The sequence below is a fragment of the Procambarus clarkii genome, chromosome 31 (assembly GCF_040958095.1).
Source record: "Procambarus clarkii isolate CNS0578487 chromosome 31, FALCON_Pclarkii_2.0, whole genome shotgun sequence".
In the NCBI taxonomy this organism is placed as follows: domain Eukaryota; kingdom Metazoa; phylum Arthropoda; class Malacostraca; order Decapoda; family Cambaridae; genus Procambarus; species Procambarus clarkii.
Window position 1 is genome coordinate 30,878,838 of NC_091180.1, and position 22,876 is coordinate 30,901,713.

Consider the following 22,876-nt stretch of genomic DNA (forward strand, 5'->3'; position numbering starts at 1 on the left):
TTTTCCTTTAAAATTTCTTTGCATTCACTCCATTGCACTACTCGCATATGGATCTAAGTCTGCTGAACGCGTTTGCTTGTCTGAACTTGTCATTTCTGATTGGACCAATGTACCACCTACCCCCTAGAGACTGGCATATTCACAGTTTGTATGCTCTTAAACTGCTTTTCCATCAACTTTCCTGTCATCGTGGTTGAATGTCATCTGGTCACTCATGCCTCTGAAGTCATTTAAACCTATGTAGCCTGTAGTGGTTGAATTCCAATATTTAACGTTTGTCACCATCAGAGATAGGCATTTTACTGGGTTCTCAGCCATATTGGTGTTACCTTAAATGAGGATGATGACTGCCAGAGGCTTCTATCTGCATTTGTCTCATTTCCCAAAAAGGCCCTCCTTATTTAAATTTGACCAGTCATTCATTCCTAAGAGACCATCATTGATGTGGTGTTTTAGGTAGCAAAACTGCACTCAAAGGTAACCCTATCTTCTTGGCCTTCCTCCTACCACAATAATGGATGGAGAGAAATGCCTCTGGCTCGGCATACTCATTGATGTTTTGCGCCTTCTGAACATCCAGCCAGACTGGTGGTGCTGCGAGGTCTCCCCAGTTTGGTGCCTTCTTGTGGAAATTACTTTGGAGACACGTGCTCTCAAAAAGGTTTGGTACCCATGGTATATGTGTAGTTGTAAACTACAGGAGGAAAAGGTGTAGAAAGGATAATATTGTCTTTATTTCCAAAAGTATGGGGGATGTTTGGAATAAATTATAGGACGAGGTATTAAAAACTACAGAAATTTTTAAAATAATTTATCATAAAAAAAGGACATCATGCATATAATTCTCTTCCTATAGCTACAAATAGGTAGTTAGTGTATACAGATACTGTATATACTGTACTGTGATTTATTTCAGAGACTGGTGACAATAGTTCTGAAGTAAGCTAGATGAAATCAAGTCACTCCCGAAGCCGAGTGCTGGTGTAGTTATAACTAAGATGCACCAAGCCTCTCGAGACTCCACTCTCGCCTAAAACCAAGACCAGAATCTGGCACACCAAGGCAAGAAATCAACCCAAAAATGAGAAATCAGAAAGAATTACAATAAAATGAGCAATGGTTTTAAGAAAATTTGGTACCCAGGGGTGACAAGGCAAACCACGATGCAGCCAAGAACCCATATCTGTGATACCAACCAGCCGGCTCCACCTCTCACAATCTGACTAACAAAGGGAACAGAACTGAGTAAGCTGGCTGGAGTCCTGGGTGGGTTGTCATTTGGTGGCAGTTGGAAACATCAGTTAGGGTGTTTACCCCACAATGATTATTGGTTTTGCCACCCTTGGGTAGCAAATTTTCTTTAAGCAATGGCTCCTATTGTTGTACTTATGAAGCCTAGTGGGCGTTTCTTGGGTTTGGATCAATCTCTGATTTCCCCCAAGCTCTCATCTTGGAGAAAACTAAATTTTGGTCCTGACTGCCAGTAGGCAAGGATGGGTCTTGGAGGATGAAGCATCTAAGATGCATCTGAAGCATCTGACTGCACCAGCACTCAGCTTGGGTAACTAGTGAGGCAGCCCTCCCTGAAATTGGGTCGATTGATAAATACTGTTCATTTACATGCTCAATGCACAGCCAATTGTCATTGCTAGGGACAAAAAATTATGGCTTTTGTTTAAAATACAAATTTTAAAGTTCAATGTACAAGTATTCACCTAGTTGTACTTGCAGGGGTTGAGCTCTGCTCTTTCTGGCCCACCTCTCAACTGTCAATCCATCATTCCCCCCCCCCCCCCCCCCCCCGTACCCCAGGAAGCAGCTCATAACAGCCGTCTAACTACCAGGTACCTATTTACTGAAAAACTGCCCATTTGTTTCTGCCATTGCCAGGGATTGAACACGGACCCCCTAGGATTATGAGTCCAGAGCACTGTCCACTCAGCCACAGGCCCCCTCTGTGTAATTAATAAGTTTATTAAAAGTATTTCTCAATTCATAGTTAATAGAAAATGGGCAACATTAAAAATATTTAAGTTTTGCATTATATAAAAGATAATATTTGCTCTGCTTTAATTATAACTTTAATGTAAGTAACTACTTTTATGAGCTGTTTAAATCGATATTTATCTAGCTGACCAACTATGTTTTCTGCTATAATCAATTCTAGGACTGTGACTGCCCTTCAAATTCGATACCAAATTCGTACGTTAATTATAGCGATTTTTATTATATCCTTTATACTTATCTCTATGTCTATCCATCTCTTCCCCTTCTCTTGAAGGATACTTTACATGCCCTCTGGACTTTTGATCATTCAATGGAAATTTGTTATTATACACCTTATCTGCCTCCAATTTATATCTTCTTTCTTCATCTCCATCCAGCTTATAGCGTTTAGAGTCTCCAACTCTCTCTCTGTCTACGTTTGACTTGCTCTTTTCTCCAATAAATCGTTCCTTTTCACCTGCAAATTTTTCTCTATCACTACCTAATTTATCTTTCTCCCATCCTTTGACCTGTTTATTCCTATCTACATTGGACGAATCTTTCTCTCGCACTGTCCTGTTTCTTTCACTGCTCCTGCTTCTCTCTAATTCTCTATCTTCCACAAGTTTTTCCCTTTCTCTGGGTCTCTCCCTCTCTCCTCGTCTTTCATCATCTTTTCGAGATCCTCTATTTCTTTCTCTTTCTCGGTCCTTGTCTTTATTATAGTCTCTTTCATTATAAGGCGATTCAGATTTGTTTACACCTTGAATCTTGACACTTTTTTCAATTACTCTGCGTTGGTGATCCAGTTGTGGGAACAATTCTGTGGGGAGAAAAAAGAATCATCAGTAACAATAACTTAATTTTGGCAAACCATACAAACATTCATTTATATTAATTATTCATTACCTTTTGAGTTCATGAGTGCCTCACGGGCAGCATTCATCTCTGCTTGCTGTATGGAATGCCCAGACGCTTTGGCTAGACGGCGACCACGAAAGTAAACTGCAACGGTGTATACTCTAGTATTTGTAGGGCCCTTGCACTCAATTACCCTGTGAAAGGAAAAAAAAACTTTTTACTATTTTAATACAATAAAGAAAAATACTGTTTTCAGAAATTTACCCAAGAGTGAAAAAAAAATATACACCAGTGTTGAATGCAATGAAACGCCAATTTCTGGATGAGGCCCGGTGGCTTCCTGAAGTTAAAATGATAATGTGCCATACTATCAGGTTCCATCAGTCACAGAATTCTATAGCTTACTGGGGGGACCAAGAACCAGGGGGCAAGATTCATGAAAGCACTTACGCAAGCACTTACGAACGTGTACATCTTTCCTCAATCTTTAACGGCTTTGGTTACATTTATTAAACACTTTACAAGCATGAAAATTTCCCATTCAACTGTTATTGTTATAAACAGCCTCCTGGTACTTCGGAGCTCATTAACTGTTTAATAATCGGAAACAAAGCCGCCAAAGATTGAGAAAAGATGTACAGGTTCGTAAGTGCTTGCGCAAGTGCTTTCGTGAATCTGGCTCCAGAAAGTGGCCCTCTCACAGAGACCCAGGGAGTGATGGCATTTATATATCGAGTTATTCGTTTATGCCACCACCAAGAAAGGCACCCAAAAACGGCTACAAATCTTCCCCAGCTATGTAAATAAACGATCAAAATTTCATTAACCCTTAAAGTGCGCATCACGTCATATGACGTGTTGGAAGTTGTTCCAGTCAACTGCGCATCACGTCATATGACGTGTTGGAAGTTGTTCCAGTCAACTGCGCATCACGTCATATGACGTGTTGGAGTACTACGCAAAATTTAAACGGCCCCGCGGATACACGGGGTTCACCACACCTTCATCAGGGCTCTTGTAAACAGACGCCACTTTTAAAAAGAATCATGGGCCAAACTCCCGGGTGTTAGGCCCTCAGTATTGAGTGAGCTACCAAGCCTGACGCATGTAGCATGAGCTAACAGCACTGTTGTTCAGCTTGTGACCACAGCATCGCCTAAAAACCAGCGTTGAATGTAATGGAACGCCATTTTCTGGGTGAGTCCCGGAGGCTCCCCGGAGCTATCCCAGGCTGATATGCTAATGTCAGACTTTGGCATCAGTCATGTGTATAGAGTTCTTAGGCCTACCGGGGACCACGGCCAGAATCGGGCCCCCTCAGAAAGGCAAGGGGAGCAATGGCCTATAGAAGCCCCCGTGTGGTTGGAAGCATTCTATGTCTGCCATCGACCGGAACAGGCACCCAGAAAGGTAAGCGCCTCAAAACAAACCCCTATTCTGGTTAAAATTGCTACCAAAAGCCGAACTAGTGGATAGAACTCCCCAACTGAAAACAAGCAAACTAGTGCGACGTCACACACCGCCGCGCCACTGTCTACGCAGCTCCCCCCTCCCCGGGAGGAGGAAGGGTGAGCCCCAGACCCTCCACGCTGGCTACCCACACCTCAGTACTTGAGGCTGGATGTCAAAAACGCGAAAAACCGCCGACCAGAGGGAGGAAGGGATGCCGGGGAGCCTCCGGGACTCGCCCAGAAAATGGCGTTTCATTACATTCAATGCTAGTTTTCTGGGGGGAGCCCTGTCGGCTCCCCGGAGCTAACTACCCACAGACGGAAAGAGAGGGACTTACCCGGGAGGCGGTCGTCGCTCACTCCTCAACTCGAAGCCGAGACAACTGGCTGCAACCGTCGACCCAAAGTAACACAGGCCCGACGGGGCCCAGGGACATTCACAAGGTAACGAGCAGCCAGAACCCTGTTTGACCGCCAAAATCCCCGCGCCCGAATATCAGACCAAGACATATTCCCAAAGACGGCAGCAAGAGCCACGAACTTACGAACGTCATGGGCACGGGGATAGACTGTAGGCTGGCTGGACTTAATAACCCTGCGGACGACCTGGGAGACCCGAACCCGCAAACAGGGAAGAAGTTAAACCGGATCAACCCACATCGCGTCCCCGGACACAGAAGCCGTGGCGCGCAAATAACGGCAAAGTGCCGCAACTGGACACAAAACATGATGCACCCCCGGCCTGACCAACCAAGCATCAACCACCCATACACCCCTCCGGAACGCAGCAGTCTCATTCTTCGCCAGAAAAGAAGGAGACGGCTGCAAACGGAGAAAACAATCGCCACGACCAAGAGAGCAGAAACCCCTGCGCCGGAGGAGAGCATGAAGCTCCCCTACCCGACCCGCAGAGGCCAAAGCCAACAAGAAAAGTGCTTTGGAAAAACAATCCTGGACCGAAGGGGCCACAACGAAACGAGGAGATGAAAGGAAAGCGAGCTCTCTGTCCAAAGACCAGGACGGCTCAGGCGACGCATGAGCAGGCCGGAGGTGAAACAATGCACGAGACAGCTTGCGAAACGGCGCAGATGTAACATCGATACCGAAAGCAAGCTGAAGCAGCGCCGCACGATACGAGGTGACAGTGTTAGGCATAAGATAACGGTCCTGAAACAACCACGAGAGGAAGGACAAGACCACCCGAACAGACAAGGAACTAACACGACGAAGACGCAAAAAGAAACGGAAGGACCGCCAGGAAACTTCATACTGCTGCCGAGAAGAAGCCCTCAGGTGGGACACCAACAAGGAGGCCACCTGATCACCATAGAGATGATGATAGACTCGAGTCAAAAAACCAATACGCGAAGACTCGAGGAGAAGATCGAACCAGCCACGTGACGTACCGGCCCGATCTGCTGAAAGAGGCGGAGCCGTGGGAAAACCCTCGGGTTCGGACACTGAGCAACCAGCGCCTGAAACCAAGGCTGGGCCGGCCACCAAGGGGCCAGAAGGACAACTCTCCCCTGGTAAGTCTCTAAGCGAGTCAGGACCTGGAGCAACAGCCGAACTGGGGGAAAGAGGTACAGGAACCCCCACCTCGACCAGTCTAGCCGAAAGGCATCAACCCCGACAGCCTCGCAATTGGGGAAGGGCGCCGCATAAACGGGAGACGCCGCGACCACACCGACGCGAAGAGGTCCACCTCGGGGCGCCCGAACGTCTGGCAAAGCCAACGGAAGGACTCGTCGTCGACCGTTCACTCCGTAAAGAGGGGAACGAAGCGAGACAGGGCGTCGGCCAAGACGTTGGACACGCCCTGTACGTGAACCGCCAGGAGAGAAAAACCCCGAGAACTCAGCAGACGAGTCATCCGAAGCGACCAACCCCAAAGAGACAAGGACCGCATCGAACCCCCGCGGTTCAGGCAATGAACCACTGGAGAGCAGTCCGAATGGAGCCGAATCATTGATCCGCGGGCCACCCGAATCCTTCCCAGAGCAAACCACTCTGCCGCAAACTCCCACACCGTGCTGTGAGCTCGACGGAAGGATGGATCCCAACGCCCCTGGCCGGCCTGGTGAGCACTGGTCACAAAACCCCAGCCGAGAGACGACGCATCCGTGTACACATCGAGCGAGGGCTCGGGTAAGCGCCAAGGCACTGAACCCCGAAAAACCCGAAGAGGAAGCCAGTGACGCAGCAATCGACGCAAGGCCCTCGGGGGTCGAACTCTGCGATCGCGAGAGAGGTGGAAAGGGGAACCCCAAAGGAACCACAATAGCCGTCGAAGCCAAACCCCACCCAGCGGGTAGACCACCATCGTGAAGTTCAGGCTCCCGCACAGCCCCTCGAGCAACCGCCGGGTGACCTGAGGGCCCTCAAGAAACAGGCGAAGGTGGGACCGCAGCCGCAGGAGAGACTCCGGAGGGAGAGACAAGGAGGCGGTTCGAGAGTCCCAAACGAGACCCAGCCAAGTCCGAACCTGAGAGGGAACCAAATAGGACTTCCTCCAGTTCACCAAGAACCCGAACTCGGCGAGCTGGGAAAGAACCAAATCCCTGGCTAGCAAGCAAGCTGACCAGCTGGAAGCCGAAACTAGCCAGTCGTCGAGGTAGGCCAACACCCGAACACCTAGGAGACACAAACGAGCCACCACAACCCGTGTAAGGCGCGTGAACATGCGAGGTGCCAGGTTCAACCCGAACGGGAGACAACGAAAGCGGTAACTCAGACGCCCCACAACAAAACCGAGCCAGTCCCTGAACCGTGGATGAATCGGGACATGCCAATAAGCGTCCCGGAGGTCCAGGGACACCATCCAAGCTCCTGGCTCCAAGAGGAGCCGAACCTGAGACAGCGTAGTCGTCCGAAATAAGGGGCAATGAACCCAGGGGTTCAGACGGGACAAGTCCAGAATGAGCCGCAGGTCCGCGCAGTCCCGTTTCGGAACCGGAAACAGACGGAAAACCCATCTGAGGGACGACGTCGTTTCGACGACGCCCAAGCGTACCCACTCCAAGACGACTCGACAGAGCGCAGGGGAAGAAACCTGCCCTGCCAGCCCCGACCCCCCCAAGGGGGGAGGGGCCACCCTACACCACCACAGGCCACGAGACACGACCGGAAAGTACCACGAATCGTGGGACCAGGCGCGGGCGAACAGTGCAAGCCGCCCCGTCAATGGGGCAAACCGCGAAAGGGCCGGCGACCCTTACGAGACCCAGAACCCCGCACAGCGAGAACACCGCGCCGACCAGACGAGGGAGGGTCCGCAGGAGGAGCCAAACCCGAACCTGACACCAGAGGCCTACCACAACGAGAGGAACCCCGAGCCCTGGCATGACCTTTTGGGGAAAACCCACCCCGGGACCCCCGGAAAAACAACAGGTCCGACATCGGACGACAAGCCGCCGACGCAGCCTGAATAAACTGCGCCATGGCCGACTCCTCAAACAGAAGAGGACAAAATGGTGAAGAACGCCTAAGAGCCAGAGCTCGAGCAGATTCCACGGAGGAACCCAGCACCATCTGCCAACACACGAGACGGGAAGCATAAAACAGGGAAACTGCATCCTGCAAAATCGGCGTGAACAGCTTCAACAAGGAAGCCGACGAACGCGCAGCCAAAGACAAGGTGCCGGACCCCGGGACGGACCCAAGCGTTCTCACATCCTCCACGAGCCAATCTGGAGACAGCTCCAGGAGGGAAAAGAACCGCAAGGCCGAAGCCAAAAGGCCCCGGGCGTGCAAGTCCTCTGCAACGAGCGCCGCCGAAAGGGTGGGAACCTGCACATGGAGCTGAATAACGCCCACATCGCGGGGAAGGGCAGGGGAAAACAAGCACTCATTTAGGTACTCAAGCTCGCCCACCAGGAAAACCTGAAGCACCGTGGAAGCTTCCCGCAACTCCAGCGTGCGGAATGACAGAAGGAATGCCAGGAATCCAGAACAAACAAGGGGCACTCTGCTAGCCAGGACGACTCCGGAACCTCGTAATGGAGCCAGAAAGGGAACGAAGTCCCAAACCTGAATTCGGATGGATCCATTTCCGAGGCATAATCCGGGTCACGCAGGAGGTAAGCTGCAAAGGCCGCTCGCACCACACCAGGTTGGATGCAATAAGCCGAAAACCTCCGGAAGGACGGAACCGACGTACCCGGGGGAACACGGAACCGAACCCGGGGAGGGGCCGACACCAAATCCAACTCGTACGCAGAGGGGGGGAAAAGAAAACCCCACTCCTTGTAACAATAAGCCCCGCTCAGAGGGAAGAAAAACCCAGGCGGGGTCCAGTGGGGCCCAAGGCCCCCAAGTCAGCCCCACCCAAGCCTCGAGGTCCTTCACCACAGGACCCGAGGCCGAGTCCTCTCCCCAAGCCCCGACCCCACAAGACGAGGACGGAGCAGCCAGAAAAGCTGGAGGAAGGGGGGCCCACTGGTCAGACCCAGAAGCTTCGGCCGGGAGATAAGACTCGAATGCCTCTGCTGCCCCCCCCCCCGGAAGGGGCACCCCCCGAAGCTGCCCGAGTCTCAAGATCAAGTAACCCCTGCTCCGACCCCGAAACTCTCAGACGCTTCGGGGCCGGAAGCAGGGGGGGGGGGGACCAGAACGAACAGAAGGGGAAGAACGAGGAGGTGCGGACTGAACCAGGATCAAAGTGACCCCCACCCCCAAGTCCGGGTCTCGAAAAGCAAAGCGGGGCAGCCCCGGGGCATCCGGGTGAGCAACCAACCGAGCGCGTTGCAACAGACAAAACCTAGACTGCAACGCACGTGCCGCCTGTACCCGAATAGAATCAGAGGATTGGGTAAATTGAGTCACAAGCAAGCAGCAACACTCACAGGACTCGGGGTCGAAAGTATCACCGACCCAACAGGCAGCGTGGCAGAGGCAAAAACAATGAGGGTCACCCCGAGACAAGGGGACCGAGCAACCCTCAAACTTGCACACAGCGAGTGGGAACTCCGGGGTCACATCCATCGGACCCACGTGCCCCCTAGGGGATTCCCAGGGTCCTGAGCGTTTACTTTAAGAGGACTCGCGCTCAGGTAGTCCCAGGCAGGGTGCTACAAACTGGCGCCCAAAACTACCAACCAAACTTCTATAGCTGAACCCCAGGGACGTGTACACTCACGGGGACCTTGCAGGGGGCGCCACTGAGGAGAACAGTGGAAGGGCAAAAACAAACTGAAAATGACAGAACCCCCCCACGAGGCAAAAACAAAAAGAAAAACAAAACCCCGCAAGAGGACAGCGAACCCCAAGGAACAGAGCCGGCCGCGATGTCGGGAATACAAGCTGAGCAGCACCCTGCGCCCCTACCAGTGCAAACTGCCTCTTACCTGCCGGTAACAAGGGAGAACAGAACACCCAAGAGCCCAACAGGCGGCCGAAAAACCGAAAGATAAAACAAACCAGCAGAGGTAGACCCCGAGGAGCCTGTGGAAGGTGGCCCCAAGCCCCAAGGGCAGTACTTACAGGGCACTTAGGGAAGGCAGCCCTAGGCGCATGCAGCCCGAGTACTGAAGATAACTCCTGGCTCTCGCACCCACAAAACCAACACCACACGCAAAGCACAGTAGCGACAGCGGAGCCAGAGCACACGACCATCGCCTATAGCATCAGCCTCAAGAACTGAGGTGTGGGTAGCCGGCGTGGAGGGTCTGGGGCTCCCCCTTCCCCCTCCCGGGGAGGGGGGAGCTGCACAGACAGCGGCGCGGCGGTGTGTGACGTCATACTAGTTTGCTTGTTTTCGGTTGGGGAGTTCTATCCACTAGTTCGGCTTTTGGTAGCAATTTTAACCAGAATAGGGGTTTGTTTTGAGGCGCTTACCTTTCAGGGTGCCTGTTCCGGTCGATGGCAGACATAGAATGCTTCCAACCACACGGGGGCTTCTATAGGCCATTGCTCCCCTTGCCTCTTAGAGGGGACCCGGTTCTGGCCGTGGTCCCCAGTAGGCCTAAGAACTCCATACACATGACTGATGCCAAAGTCTGACATTAGCATATCAGCCTGGGATAGCTCCGGGGAGCCGACGGGGCTCCCCCCAGAAAATGCCATAATATACTTGTTCATGCTATTATGAAGCGATGATATTATTACAGAAGACCCCTGACTGATAAAACTGACCAGGGTTCTGATAATAGCAGGATTGTGGTGATATTTAGCGCTGTGCGCCATGGAGGGAGAGTGGTGGCGATGTCTTGTGACTGTGTGTGGCCACCTTTTATTGACTGCACTCACCATACCAGCTTAGTGGTTCGCTATGGTGAACACAAATGTAGATACTTCTATATAACGTGTGTATAGAGGGTATAAACAGCAAGAGAAGGTTGGGAGCCACCATTTTGGTGAGGGCGGTGGCGTCGTGCAGACGACAGTGTTGTCATACCAGTTTATTTGTACAAGTATAATAAAACAGGTAGATATTTATATATAATGTGTGTATATAGCGTAATAACACCACAAACAGTATTGTTGGAGGAGAAATATTAGTGCGTCTGGCCTTGAGGGCGGCAGCCATCAGCTGACTGTGTGAGGTCCTACGTCTTTGTGCCTTTACTCACCATACAAGCTTAGATGTACAGTTGTGGTGAACAAAACATGTAAATACTTACATATAACGTCTGTATATAAAAGCAAAAACAGTGTGGTGGGTGGAGAATGGTGGCAAGTCAGGTGAGGTGAGGGAGGGAGTGAGTGGCAGCCAGTGGCAGGCTGCCACTGCCACTCAGCATACCAACTTAGTGGCTCGTTATGGTGAACACAAATGTAGATACTTATGTATAACGTCTGTATATAGTGAATAAAAGCAAAAACAGTATTGTGGGAGGAGAATGTGGGCGAGTCAGGTGACTTGAGGGAGGGAGGAAGTGGCAACCAGTGGCGGGCTGCCACTGGCACTGCCACTCAGCATACCAACTTAGTGGTTCGTTATGGTGAACACGAATGTAGATACTTATGTATAACGTCTGTATATAGTGAATAAAAGCAAAAACAGTATTGTGGGAGGAGAATGTGGGCAAGTCAGATGACTGGAGGGAGGGCGTGAGTGGCTGGCTGGTACACAGCGGTCACTCCTCGTTACTTTTTGTCTCATAATAGCTACTTAGTGGTTCGTTAAGGTGAACAAAACATGCAGATACGTATATATAACCTGTGCTTATAGTGTAATAACCAACAAAGTATTTGTTCACTGATTGATGAACATAATTGAATCAACAATATGCACACCATATTTTTGAGTACAGCAATGATTCACTCATTTTATTATATAAATATATCAAACTACACACTATTGAATAATATTACAGCAAAAAAAAAACTATGAAAAATCAATCAGAGACATTGAAATAATTAGGTAATTATCTCTTTGTGGCAACTCCGGCCTGACAGCTAGCGATCAACAGACCACCTGGGACGCACGCTGACTCAGCACCTGTTTTTTGCCAGACTTCCCCGCCCTATAGCAGGCAATATATGCCACTTATGATTTTGTTATTATTTTTTCCGTGATCAGTGAACACAAATTAACAGATTAGGAAGAAAAAATAATTTTTGTTTTTTTCAAAATTACATGCACCTGTGGGGAAGAAAGGATATTATACCCCTAGCATGTTAAGCGTTAAATTAATGCCAGCTCGTTTGCCCCTACTCTTCTTATTTGGGGGAGGAGGGAAGCAGCCAGGGTTCAGGCAGCTGTTCCACCTTCAGTTTGACAATGATGCAAACCCGGTTGGTTTGCATTGATTCAAACCCAGGGAGCCGGTCGGCCGAGCGGACAGCACACTGGACTTGTGATCCTGTGGTCCCGGGTTCAATCCCAGGTGCCGGCGAGAAACAATGGGCAGAGTTTTTCACCCTATGCCCCTGTTACCTAACAGTAAAATAGGTACCTGGGTGTTAATCAGCTGTCACGGGCTGCTTCCTGGGGGTGGAGGTCTGGTCGAGGACCGGGCCACAGGGATACTAAAGCCCCGAAATCATCTCAAAATAACCTCAAAATAAGCCCCCTCAAGACTTGGAGGAAGGGGTGTCAGGGACCCAAACATCATCCACGAAATTGGCGTTTCATTACATTAAACACCAATTAACTGGGGCAAGCCCCTTATGAAACCATAAACCAAGCAGGAAAAAGTGAGGCACAAGATACAGGTATAGGGCTCAGGCAGTGTAGGAGTAGACTGGAGGAGAACCAAATGCGCGAGAAAACTTGCAAAACGAAGCCAAGTACCGACCCTCAACTCTAGCTGCAGCAGCTCTGTCACTGCAACACGATACGAGGCGATGGTGGGTCACCATCTCTTCACAGACACGGGGGGCAGGTGTTTGTTTCACTCACCCTCACCATGAAACATCCAGAAAATAAGCCAAGGAAAACGGACAACTACAAGGTTCACAGAAAGAAAAGCAGCAGCAAACATCCCTGCAAATGATCCATCAAGCAATTAATCAAATCTCTAAGTTCCTGCCAGCCACTGTCAGGTTAGCACCACCAGGAAGCTAAGCCTTTATGCTTCACCTGTTGCTGGACCTTGAACATCATAATGGATGAATAAAGTTGACATGATTTATTCAATAATAAAATAATGGACAACTCACTTGTATATGGGAATGTCAGGCTCGCCACCATCCATGGTACGGAGTGTAAGGCAACACTGTTGCAACTTGCTTTTGGGATCATTCCAGTCTTGGTTCATAATAAACTGGTGAAGACGTGGAAAAAAGCATACCTGGCAGAATGTGCGACAATGCTCCAAGCCCTGAGAAAATAATGGTAATTTATAGCAAATATCTACAAACAAAATAGTATTTGAATTTGTATTCGACTTTTTAGCAATGGAAAATGAGACATTACACGTACTACTAAAACAGGAAAACTAAAATGTTGTAATTTATTCTATTCCAATGAATTTCTTACCAAACTAATCAAATATTTATAATACAGTACAGGTATATACTGTACATTGCTGTTCAAGGCCGGTGCTGAATGACATGACAGCCGATAGATTCAGATTCATTATACTGGTGGCACAATCAACTTTTATTAAAATGTAAGAGTTGAAAATACTGCAGGTGTTATCTGTGGCTTCCAATGCTTTTTCTCATAGTGAGGGTTTGGCATTGGCTTAGCAAGGATGCTTACCCGACATGGATGCCCGCCTGCGAATTCAGTGGGAATAAGGGCCGTGTTATGGAATGTGGAATCGGAGAAAACAGCCCACACAAAACATACAAATTAAGAGGAAAGGAATTAAAGAACTAACAAAGAGCTCTAGGGGTGGTTCTGGATAGTTGAATGTCACCAGAGTATCACAGAAAACATTGTGAAGGGAGCACATGCTGCACTTTCCAACTTCAGAATCGCTTTTAAGTACATAGATGGGGAAATGCTAAAGAATGGTTCATGATCTTTGCGAGACAAAAGCCGAAATATGCAGCAGTTGAATGGTGTCCATATCTTAAACACATCAACAAACTGGAAAAAGGGCAAAGTCATACAATTAAATGGCTTTCAGAAATAAAAGACAAGAGCTACAAGGAGAGGGTAGAGGCATTAAGGTGGGTAGAAATTTAGTGCTTAATATATATACTGTACTGAATTATCACTTACCCTATCAATATAGAGGGCCCCTAAAAATGCTTCTAGCAGATCTGCACGATCCTTAGTCTTGAGTTCCGTTTTCAAATGCGAGTACATTGCATAAGTTGTCATTCCAAGGTCATCACAAACAACAGCCTGAGTGCGGTTATTGACCAATGATGACCTCAGCAACTGTAACGCAAATACAAAAGATCATGTAGTTCAAAGATGAAATACGCACTACATTTTTTTTAAATAATATTCAATTTTACTTATAATTTTTAGGTTTAATTATGAGGTAAATGATATAGATCAATTAAAGAAACTAAAATTATTGTACTAATAAAACAGAGGTTAAAAAAAAAATAAAAAAAAAGTATTGAACGTAATGAAATGCCAGTTTTTGGGCGAGCCACGGAGGCTCCCTGAAGTTACCATCACTGATTAAGTGCTATACTACCAAGTGTAGTCAGTTGTGGAGTTCTTTTTACCTACCAGGGAGTAGGGGTCCCCCCCCCCCCCCCCAACCTCTGTGAGGAGGCCAGGTCTTGCCCCCTCCCCTCACAGAGGCACAGGGAACGATGGCCTATGGTCACTTTACATTTAAAGCATTTAAATGATATCAGCTTTACCATTACTAGGGAAGGCACCCAGAGAGAAAAGCAAATCAAAACAAACCACTGGTTTAAAAACAAGACCAAAGCTCCCCAAAATGCCAAAAGAACGCCAAGAAGAAAATAAACAAAAACTTGCTGAAACTAGCCCCCCCCCCCCCAACTAATTAGCTCCACCTTCCCTCCTCCCACTTGTTGGGGGCAGGAAAACGCGGCTTTAGTTTTTAATGAGCATCATGCCGCCGACCTGGGGAAGGGAGGAGTTTCGGGGAGTCTCCTTGGGATTGCCAAGGGGCATGGATAGGGCATGGACTGACCACGTTTGAACCCTTCAGGGGTCAAGAGTTTTCCATTGCCTGTTGGCTTGGGGAGCATTCAAGCTTAACGCACACTTTATACTCATGCAGCCTTAGCATGTTGAACCGATTTGATGAAATATCGGTGCCCAATAATGCCCCGAGTGCTGTCTGGTGTTGGGGTATAAGTCTCACGCCTTCCAAATACTTTTGTACAGTCAGTGGTTGAGTGGTTATAGTACTGTACTGCCAAGGGGGCATAGAGGCCCTGGCTGACCAGGTGCAAATCCTTTAGGGGTCAAGAGTTTGACCCCTGAAGGATTCAATTTTGATTGACAGCAAAAGTCAAATGCATTTTTTTTTTCAATTTGTTGTTTCTGTGAAGCATACCATCTGCTGGGTATTAAGACAGTACCTTTTCACGTAACAATATATATAGATATATACTGTACATATACAGTACAGTATACAGTATATAAATATGTGGGTATAAATAAGGTTTCACTACTCTAATGCTTCTTTCATGACTACTGGAAGTCTGAGAAGAGTAGCAGCAGTTCTCCAAGGGGGTAAGAGTTTGGGGACTGTTGGTGGTGTTATGACATTACTCTCGTGTGGGGTGTAGTATAATAGAAGAGTTCTGTGGTGACCACCTATGTGATATGTAACATGATATAATACTATCCTCTCCACCGAAACAAAATCACATAATATACATATGAAGACAACATATCAATGGGTCAAGCCTGGCCTCAGGCCAGGCTTGGGGAGTAGAAAAATCCCATCAAGCAGGTATAAAACTACATTCTACAAAGCACAGTCATATGTTGTCATGGGAATTACAGCTTACATGCAAAATACATAAACAAATATTATGTATTGTCATATTCTAAAAAAATGTGGAATACAGTATATTATTTAACAGAATAATGAAGTCACATACCGACAGATGACCTTCATGATGCTCTGGAAAATATCTGTAGAGATACTCTGATGATACAAGTTGCAGAACAGTATCACCAAGGAATTCCAATCTTTGATTAGATCCCAAGGTAAGGTTATTGAATCCAATGCTTCGGTCCGTGAAGGCACGAGCCAACAGTCGAATATGTTTGAACTGCACACCTATGGACTCTTCAAACTTGACAAGTTTCTGAAACATAATAAAGAGCTTGGTAATTTTAATTGAAAAATGCAGCATTGGGTGTACAGTAATGAAATGTCAATTTATGTGCAGTCCTTCAATGTCTCTCTGCAGCTTAACCCTCAAACTAAAAGCCAACATTCTGAATCTATTTCCTGGTGCACATAAACAACAAAACAGCATTGAAGGTAATGAAATGCCTCTTTCTGGTTGGTCCTCAATGGCTCACTGTAGCTAGCCACACTGAGATCACATCAGCCCCAGGTGATCTCGATAGCCTACCGGAGCCAGAGCCAGAACCTGACCCCATCACAGAGGCTCAGGGAGTAGGGAGTTCTTCACAGTTTACCTCAAAGAAAATATCCAAAATGTAGAAAAAGAGAAACAATCAACTGCAAGGTTCACAGAGAAAAAGAGAAACACGAAGCGGAAAAGAATTTCAAATGATTAGACCGGTAGTTGGTACGAGCCATCTGATTTTACAGGTGGCAGCACCACTCGTAGCTGCCGGCTTCCACATCACCCGAGGCTTGACCAGTGTATGTTTATTACATTCAAGGCTGGTTTTCTGGAGGGGTTGAACAGTGACTCCCTGTAGCTAACCACAGGGAAACACGAAAACGGACTTACCAGGGAGGTGGAGAGCAAGAATTAGACTTGCAAGGAAGAGAACCCAAAACAGGAACCCTGACCAAAAGCATCATAAGCCCAACAGGGATCAAGAACGGTGACCAGGTAATGAGCTGTCAATGTGGGAAAATGCTCTCACCTACTCAAATGCATTACTGTATATTCAATTTAAATTATTAAAAAGCTATGAAGATTCGTGTTCTTTTAAGCTCAATTAGTTACAATTTATTAATGTCTATAAATTATATTTATGAGGAATCCCTCTTTATTTATTCTGAAAAATTAATGTGATGAAATCCTTGTAATGTAGGCACATACCATGTCACAGAGTTAATATCTAAACTGATAAATTTGACTCTTAATCCAATAATTATCGTACATAGCCCTGACGATATAAATTTTAAATTACAGTACCTGTACAGTATTCAAAACGCTAATTAATACGACCCTAGAAGGAGCCGGCTTAAAATTCCCACATTCCTGAATTAAACTAAATATTCACTCGTACATGAACACTGATGGGGAAAGAGGGAAGCCATATAAGATAGAGGGAGGAGAGCAAAACAGATGTGGATGATGGCTGCAACATTTATTTGCTTTGCTTCTAGCTTAGTGAACAGCTGTGTATATCAACTGCTTCCAGAAATTTGTCCCGTCGACGCCTAGAAATTTTGCAGTCGTTTCCGGTTTCACAATTAAATACTGTATCTTGATAGAATTTGGCCATTTTCCTGTTAAGTTACCATATGATCTCGGTTATGATGCCTTCTCTCTTCAAAAAATTAAGCTTCAGGGAGCCGCAAGGGGCTCCCCCCAGAAACAAGTGTCGAATGTAATGAAGCGGAAATTTTTGGGCAAGCCCCGGGTGGCTCCCAGACACTCCCTTCCCCAGGGCATCGGGGTGGTTTCCTTCAAAAGAACTGTGGGTGGAGCAGCCAACTGACCCAGTCTGCCTCCCTCTTCTTCCCTAACAAAGGAGGGAGGCGAGGCGAACTGGCCTGTGCTAGTTCCACGAATTTTCAATTGTTTGCTTACATTGTAGGGGGGGGAGGGGTTGGGAGTTCTTTTGGCTGTTCTGAGGATGCAGTATGGTTTTAATCAAGCAGTGGAGTGTTTTATTTCACTGACTTTCTGGGTGCTGTCCCTTGGTAGTGGCAGATATAAAAAATTTACATAAAATTATTCATAGTCCCACTGTTCCCCGTGCCTCTGAGGGGGGGGGGCCAGATTCTAGCACCCAGTAGGCCAATAAGAGCTCCTCAACTGATGGCATCTTACCGTATGGCACTATATTGGTGTATTACATTGCACACTGGTTTTTTGGCTTTAAATTACTACTAATGATGTCCTTCAAATCTTTCTTGCATTCAGACTTCAGCATTTTCAACACTATCTAGCACTATCATCATTTTTAAACTATCATCATTTTCTAGCCTAAAATGTAAGAGCCCTATATTTTTCAACATTAAACTACATCTGCCTATCTTCTCCAGGTTATCACCACCCAGATTTTCAAGAATAAATTGTATTTGTTACATATAGCAATCTTAATCTTAGTTTTAATTCACATCTGAATTACTTACAGTGAGGATTGGAAAAGCCTTAATCCACTTGCGATCACCTTCTGGCTCTTGTTCTTGAATGGGATGAGGTGGATAGTTAACCCAGATGCTGTGCAGTACATCTTCATCTTTAAATAGTGTAGAGCTTAATACTTTGTCTGCCTCCTGTGTGTTATGAGAACAAAGTTAGTTTAACATAATGGAACTACATTTTCCAGAAAAAAAAAATTGTTGAATGTAATGAAATTGCTCTCTCTCTGGTGGGTCCTCAGTGGCTCCCTGTTGCTAGCAACATGGATAGCTCCTCCCAATTCAAATCACACCAAGGCCTTGCGAGTCGTTGCGACCCTACCGGGTACCCTAGGACAAAACCTGGCCCTGTCTATAGGTGCAGTGAGCTGGTGATGCTCGATCACTCGGGCCAAGACCACCAAAATGGTAGAGTGAAACAAAACTAACAGGAAGGCAAACAAAACACAGAAAATGATCCATCAAGTAGTAGGACAGTTCACCCCTGTAGTAGCAGCTGCCCATGACCAAGCCAAAACACCACCAGCTAGAAAGGCTAAAACCAACACCCCCTAGAAGAGGAATGAAGAGTCCTGGGAGCCACAGATGACCCACCAGAAAGAGGTTTTTATTACATTTAGTGCTGGATAACAAAGCACGAAGGAGAACTCACAAATCTACTCACTGTCTATCTGGACGTAAAAAGAAAAGGCTTATGACATAATCCCACACAAGAGGTTATTTTGGAAACTAGAACATGCTGGAGGGGTGACAAGAGGACTGCTGACATGGATTACAAATTCTTCTAACTGACAGAAAGATGAGGGCAGTAATCAGAGGCAATGTATCTGACTGGAGGGGTGTTACTAGCAGAGTACGACAAGGTTCAGTTCTTGCACCAGTAATGTTCATCATCTTCACAAATGATCTACCAGAAGGAACACACAATTATATGAACATGTTTGCTAATGATGCTAAGCTACTAGGGAAGATAGGAAACCTAGATTATTGCCATGCACTTCAAATTAACCTAGATAAAGTAAGTGCTTCGAGCATTATGTGGCAAACGGAATTCAACGAGAATAAATGCCATGTTATGGTATTTATTGCAGACCTGCAGGTGATCCAGGGCCTTTCCACCACCAGAAGAAGTTGCAGGTCCACGTATAGCAGGTCTGCAAGTGGAAGGGAGAGGAAAGTCGACTGGGAATTCTAGACCAGGCCCAATCAGGTCTGGACCTGCAATGGAACCAACTGGGACTTTTGTCAATTCACCAGAAACCTGAAACTAGCATGCTGGGTAAGTACCATAATTTTGGTTTTCAGACATGCAGACTGGTTAGGAGCCCTAAGCAGCCAGTCAGCCACCAAGGAAGTCTAAGAAGTGAACTTCCAAAAACAAAAGACGACAGATCATCACTCGTGTCAACCTGGTTAACATCCAGGGAGCCAGATTCAAGCTGAATGAAAGAACCTGAAAGCAGTAAGCCTGATTCCCCAGCACAAAACCTAGTCAGCTTCTGTACCAAGGATGGATAGGCACATGCCAATTGGAATCCTATAAGCCTAGGGACACCATCCAAGAACCTGCCGGCAACACCGGGGGTCATCTGCCAAAGAGTGGTCAAGCTAAATATGATGTCTTGACTAGAAAGACATAATATCAAACCATATGTTTATCATATTGGAAAATTGTAATACTACTACAGATTATTTTATCATTTAACTTTTCACAGGAATATACCAAGATATATATGATAACCTAATTACTGTAAAACCAAGACATCTACAGTGAAGTATATTATAAACTATTCGGTAGCAGAAAATATTCAGTAAAAATTTACCCATTCTGCCAAAATCAAGGACGTGACTTCCACATATTGGAAGCTAAATTTAAATATTTCTTTTATGAATAAATAAATCTAGCTTATTTATTATCCAACATTATTTTCTTACACATTCCGAAGCATCCTGTCTATTCATAAAGAATATTTTGTTTACTGAGGAAACTACCATTCCTTGAAAGAGTGATCTCTGATAGAACCTTCCCCAGGCATTGTTACAGCTTTTAATATTAAAATATTTGCACAAATATTTGAAGCAAATGTTTCAGAAATTCATAAGCTAATTTGTCTACAATTAAAGTGAAGCAGTTGCTACTGGTTTGTAGCAAGAAACAATTTACTTTTACTATAAAACACTGAACACATTTTGTTTAAAGTTTTACCTCAATATCAGAATCCAAGAAGATTGCACCCATCAGGGCTTCAAAGCAGTTAGCCATAGCATGTCGGAGCTCGAAGTCATGACAGAGGTCAGAACCATGTGCATACAGCATAAACTGATCCAAGCCCAGCTTCTCTGCCAACACTGCCAGATGCTGATTCTGCACAATGGCTGCCCTGAAGGATTATAACAAGTAAACTTGTCAACGTTTCCACATGAGTTCACATGCAACACCAACTGGATTTAAGTGAGGTAGGAACAGAGTGGAAAATACAATTGTGCAAGATTTATAAGACAGTAATTATCAAAAGTGCTAAGCCAGGAAAGCTATAAAGCAAAATGATTTTATAAAGGAACAATACAGTACTATTTTGAAGCCAGGAAGGCTATGTAGCAGCATATATAGGCAGGAAAAGGAAGGTTACAAATCAAATACTCGATTAATAAATGTTTACACATTCATAGTCGAGTTAATTTACACAAATTTACAGTAAATTATTTACCTAGGAGAAAGTCATAACAATAACCTGGAACATCTATAATTACAAATTATACTCAAGACTTAGATGCTACATTTATCAATGATTTAAAAATCATCACAGTTTTCAAATTCAGAAGAGAAACTGTCAGCAATAACTTTAACAAATCATTACAATTATGGTTGAGCTAGAAAAGTAACCATCAGTCCAAATCAAACTTTACATTTTTGACAGCACATGAGTAACATTTAGCTAACAATTTGAATGGTGATAAAATATATAAAAATGTGCGTGCGTGCGTGCGTGCGTGCGTGCGTGCGTGCGTGCGTGCGTGCGTGCGTGTGTGTGTGTGTGTAAGTAATTACCAAAGTGTAGTTACAGGACGAGAGCTCTGCTTGCGGTGCCCCGTCTTCCCAGCACTGTCATAACACTTTGAACCTACTGACTGTTTTAGCCTCCACCACCTTCTTACCTAACTTTTTCCAACCACCTAACACTCTGTTTGCAAAAGAAAACTCATGTTTTTTGGCATCTTTGTTTCCTTTGTTTGAATTTGAGACCACTTGTTCTTGAAGTTGCTAGTTTCAGAAATTCCTCTGTCAATTTTGCAGCTTCCTGTTATTACTGTACTTTATAAGTAGTAATCATATCGCCTCTTTTTCTTCCATCTTCTAGCTTTGGCATATTTAACACCTCTAGCCTCTCTTCATAACTCTTGTTGTTCAGTTCTGGAAGCCATTTTGTAACATGCCTTTCCCAGTTTATTAATGTGCTACTCGAGATATGGGCACCATACAACTGCCGCATATTCCAATTAAGGTCTCACAAAAGAAATGAACAGTTTCATTCCTATTTCCCCATCCAAGTGAGTCTGAAGTTGGAGAGCAATGTTTATGCTAAATGCACAACCTAGTGAGAGTCTACTTTGCAACACCACGTCTAGATCTCCTTAGAGTTTTATAACTAATCGAGTTTCAAATCTTACACAGTACTTTAAAATAACCCAGATTCTAATGCACAGGTCAGGGATTAATAATGAGCATATCCCTGATTGTAATGCACAGTTCAGGGAATAATGGTGAGCATATCCCCAATTGTCATGCACACCTCAGAGATTAATGGTGAACACATCCCTGATTGTAAAGCAAAGTTCAGGGATTAATGGCAAGCACATCCCTGACTGTAATGCAAAGTTCAGGGATTAATGGTGAGCACATCCCTGATTGTGAATCACAGCTGAAGGGTTAATGAAGCATTGATAATACACATGAAGCAAAAAAGTCGCGTCTCAAAATATTAGTATACTGTAATGAAGTTCATATATATACAGTATATATATTCAGACAGTCCTCTATTGTAAATTTACTATAATGTATTTCAATAGTTTACCTGTATGTTGCTAATCCACCTTCTTCCAGACTAGGGAATAAGTGGAAGAGATGAATCGAGGTCAGAAACTCTACAACTGCATCTCCAAGGAATTCCAAGCGCTCATTGTGTGTGATTTTGCTCTCCGTCTCAAGGTTTCGGCCAAATCTTGACATGATGTTTATGAGTGTGTTAATGCCTGCAAAGCAATTTAAACATTTAAAACTGTGCACCTTATAAAGATTTCAATAAACATCGACACCTGCCTCTCAAATTTAATCTCGGGTAGTTACCATTGTTAGGGTTAATTCTTAAAACAACTGCATAAGTGAATGAATGAGACCATGGATATGAGGTGTACATATTCTTAAAGGACCCGGATCATCAAAATCCTGCAAAAAGAAATATATTGAATATACCAGTAAATGAAAATCTGGGAAATACAGTATGTCTAAAGATACCTCCAACCTGTGGCAACACTATGCCAATCAAATTATGCATACATGAATTGCATATGCATTATTATGAGCATAATTCCACAACCTTCTGGGGCCCTGGACACATGCATAAATGCTTTAAAGGAAAATCATAAAATCCAAATGAATCTTGCACCAGTAAGTCTGGAAAAATTATTCCAAGGACAAATCTGTCTCAAGAACTATGA

At 45.6% G+C, this 22,876-nt stretch overlaps 1 protein-coding gene across 1 annotated transcript in view; it reads right to left on the reverse strand.

Annotated features, from left to right (window-relative positions):
• Positions 1–796: 796 nt before the first annotated feature.
• drosha (ribonuclease 3 drosha) overlaps positions 797–22,876 on the reverse strand; it is a 50,053-nt gene continuing 27,973 nt past the window's right edge. The window contains exons 17-24 of the mRNA XM_045743588.2: positions 22,234–22,411; positions 20,367–20,541; positions 18,152–18,295; positions 15,738–15,947; positions 13,915–14,076; positions 12,903–13,063; positions 2,896–3,041; positions 797–2,809 (exon numbers count right to left, since the gene is read on the reverse strand). Coding sequence (XP_045599544.2) covers positions 2,208–2,809; positions 2,896–3,041; positions 12,903–13,063; positions 13,915–14,076; positions 15,738–15,947; positions 18,152–18,295; positions 20,367–20,541; positions 22,234–22,411 — 1,778 coding nt within the window. The 3' untranslated portion in view covers positions 797–2,207. The remainder of the gene's footprint in view (positions 2,810–2,895; positions 3,042–12,902; positions 13,064–13,914; positions 14,077–15,737; positions 15,948–18,151; positions 18,296–20,366; positions 20,542–22,233; positions 22,412–22,876) is intronic.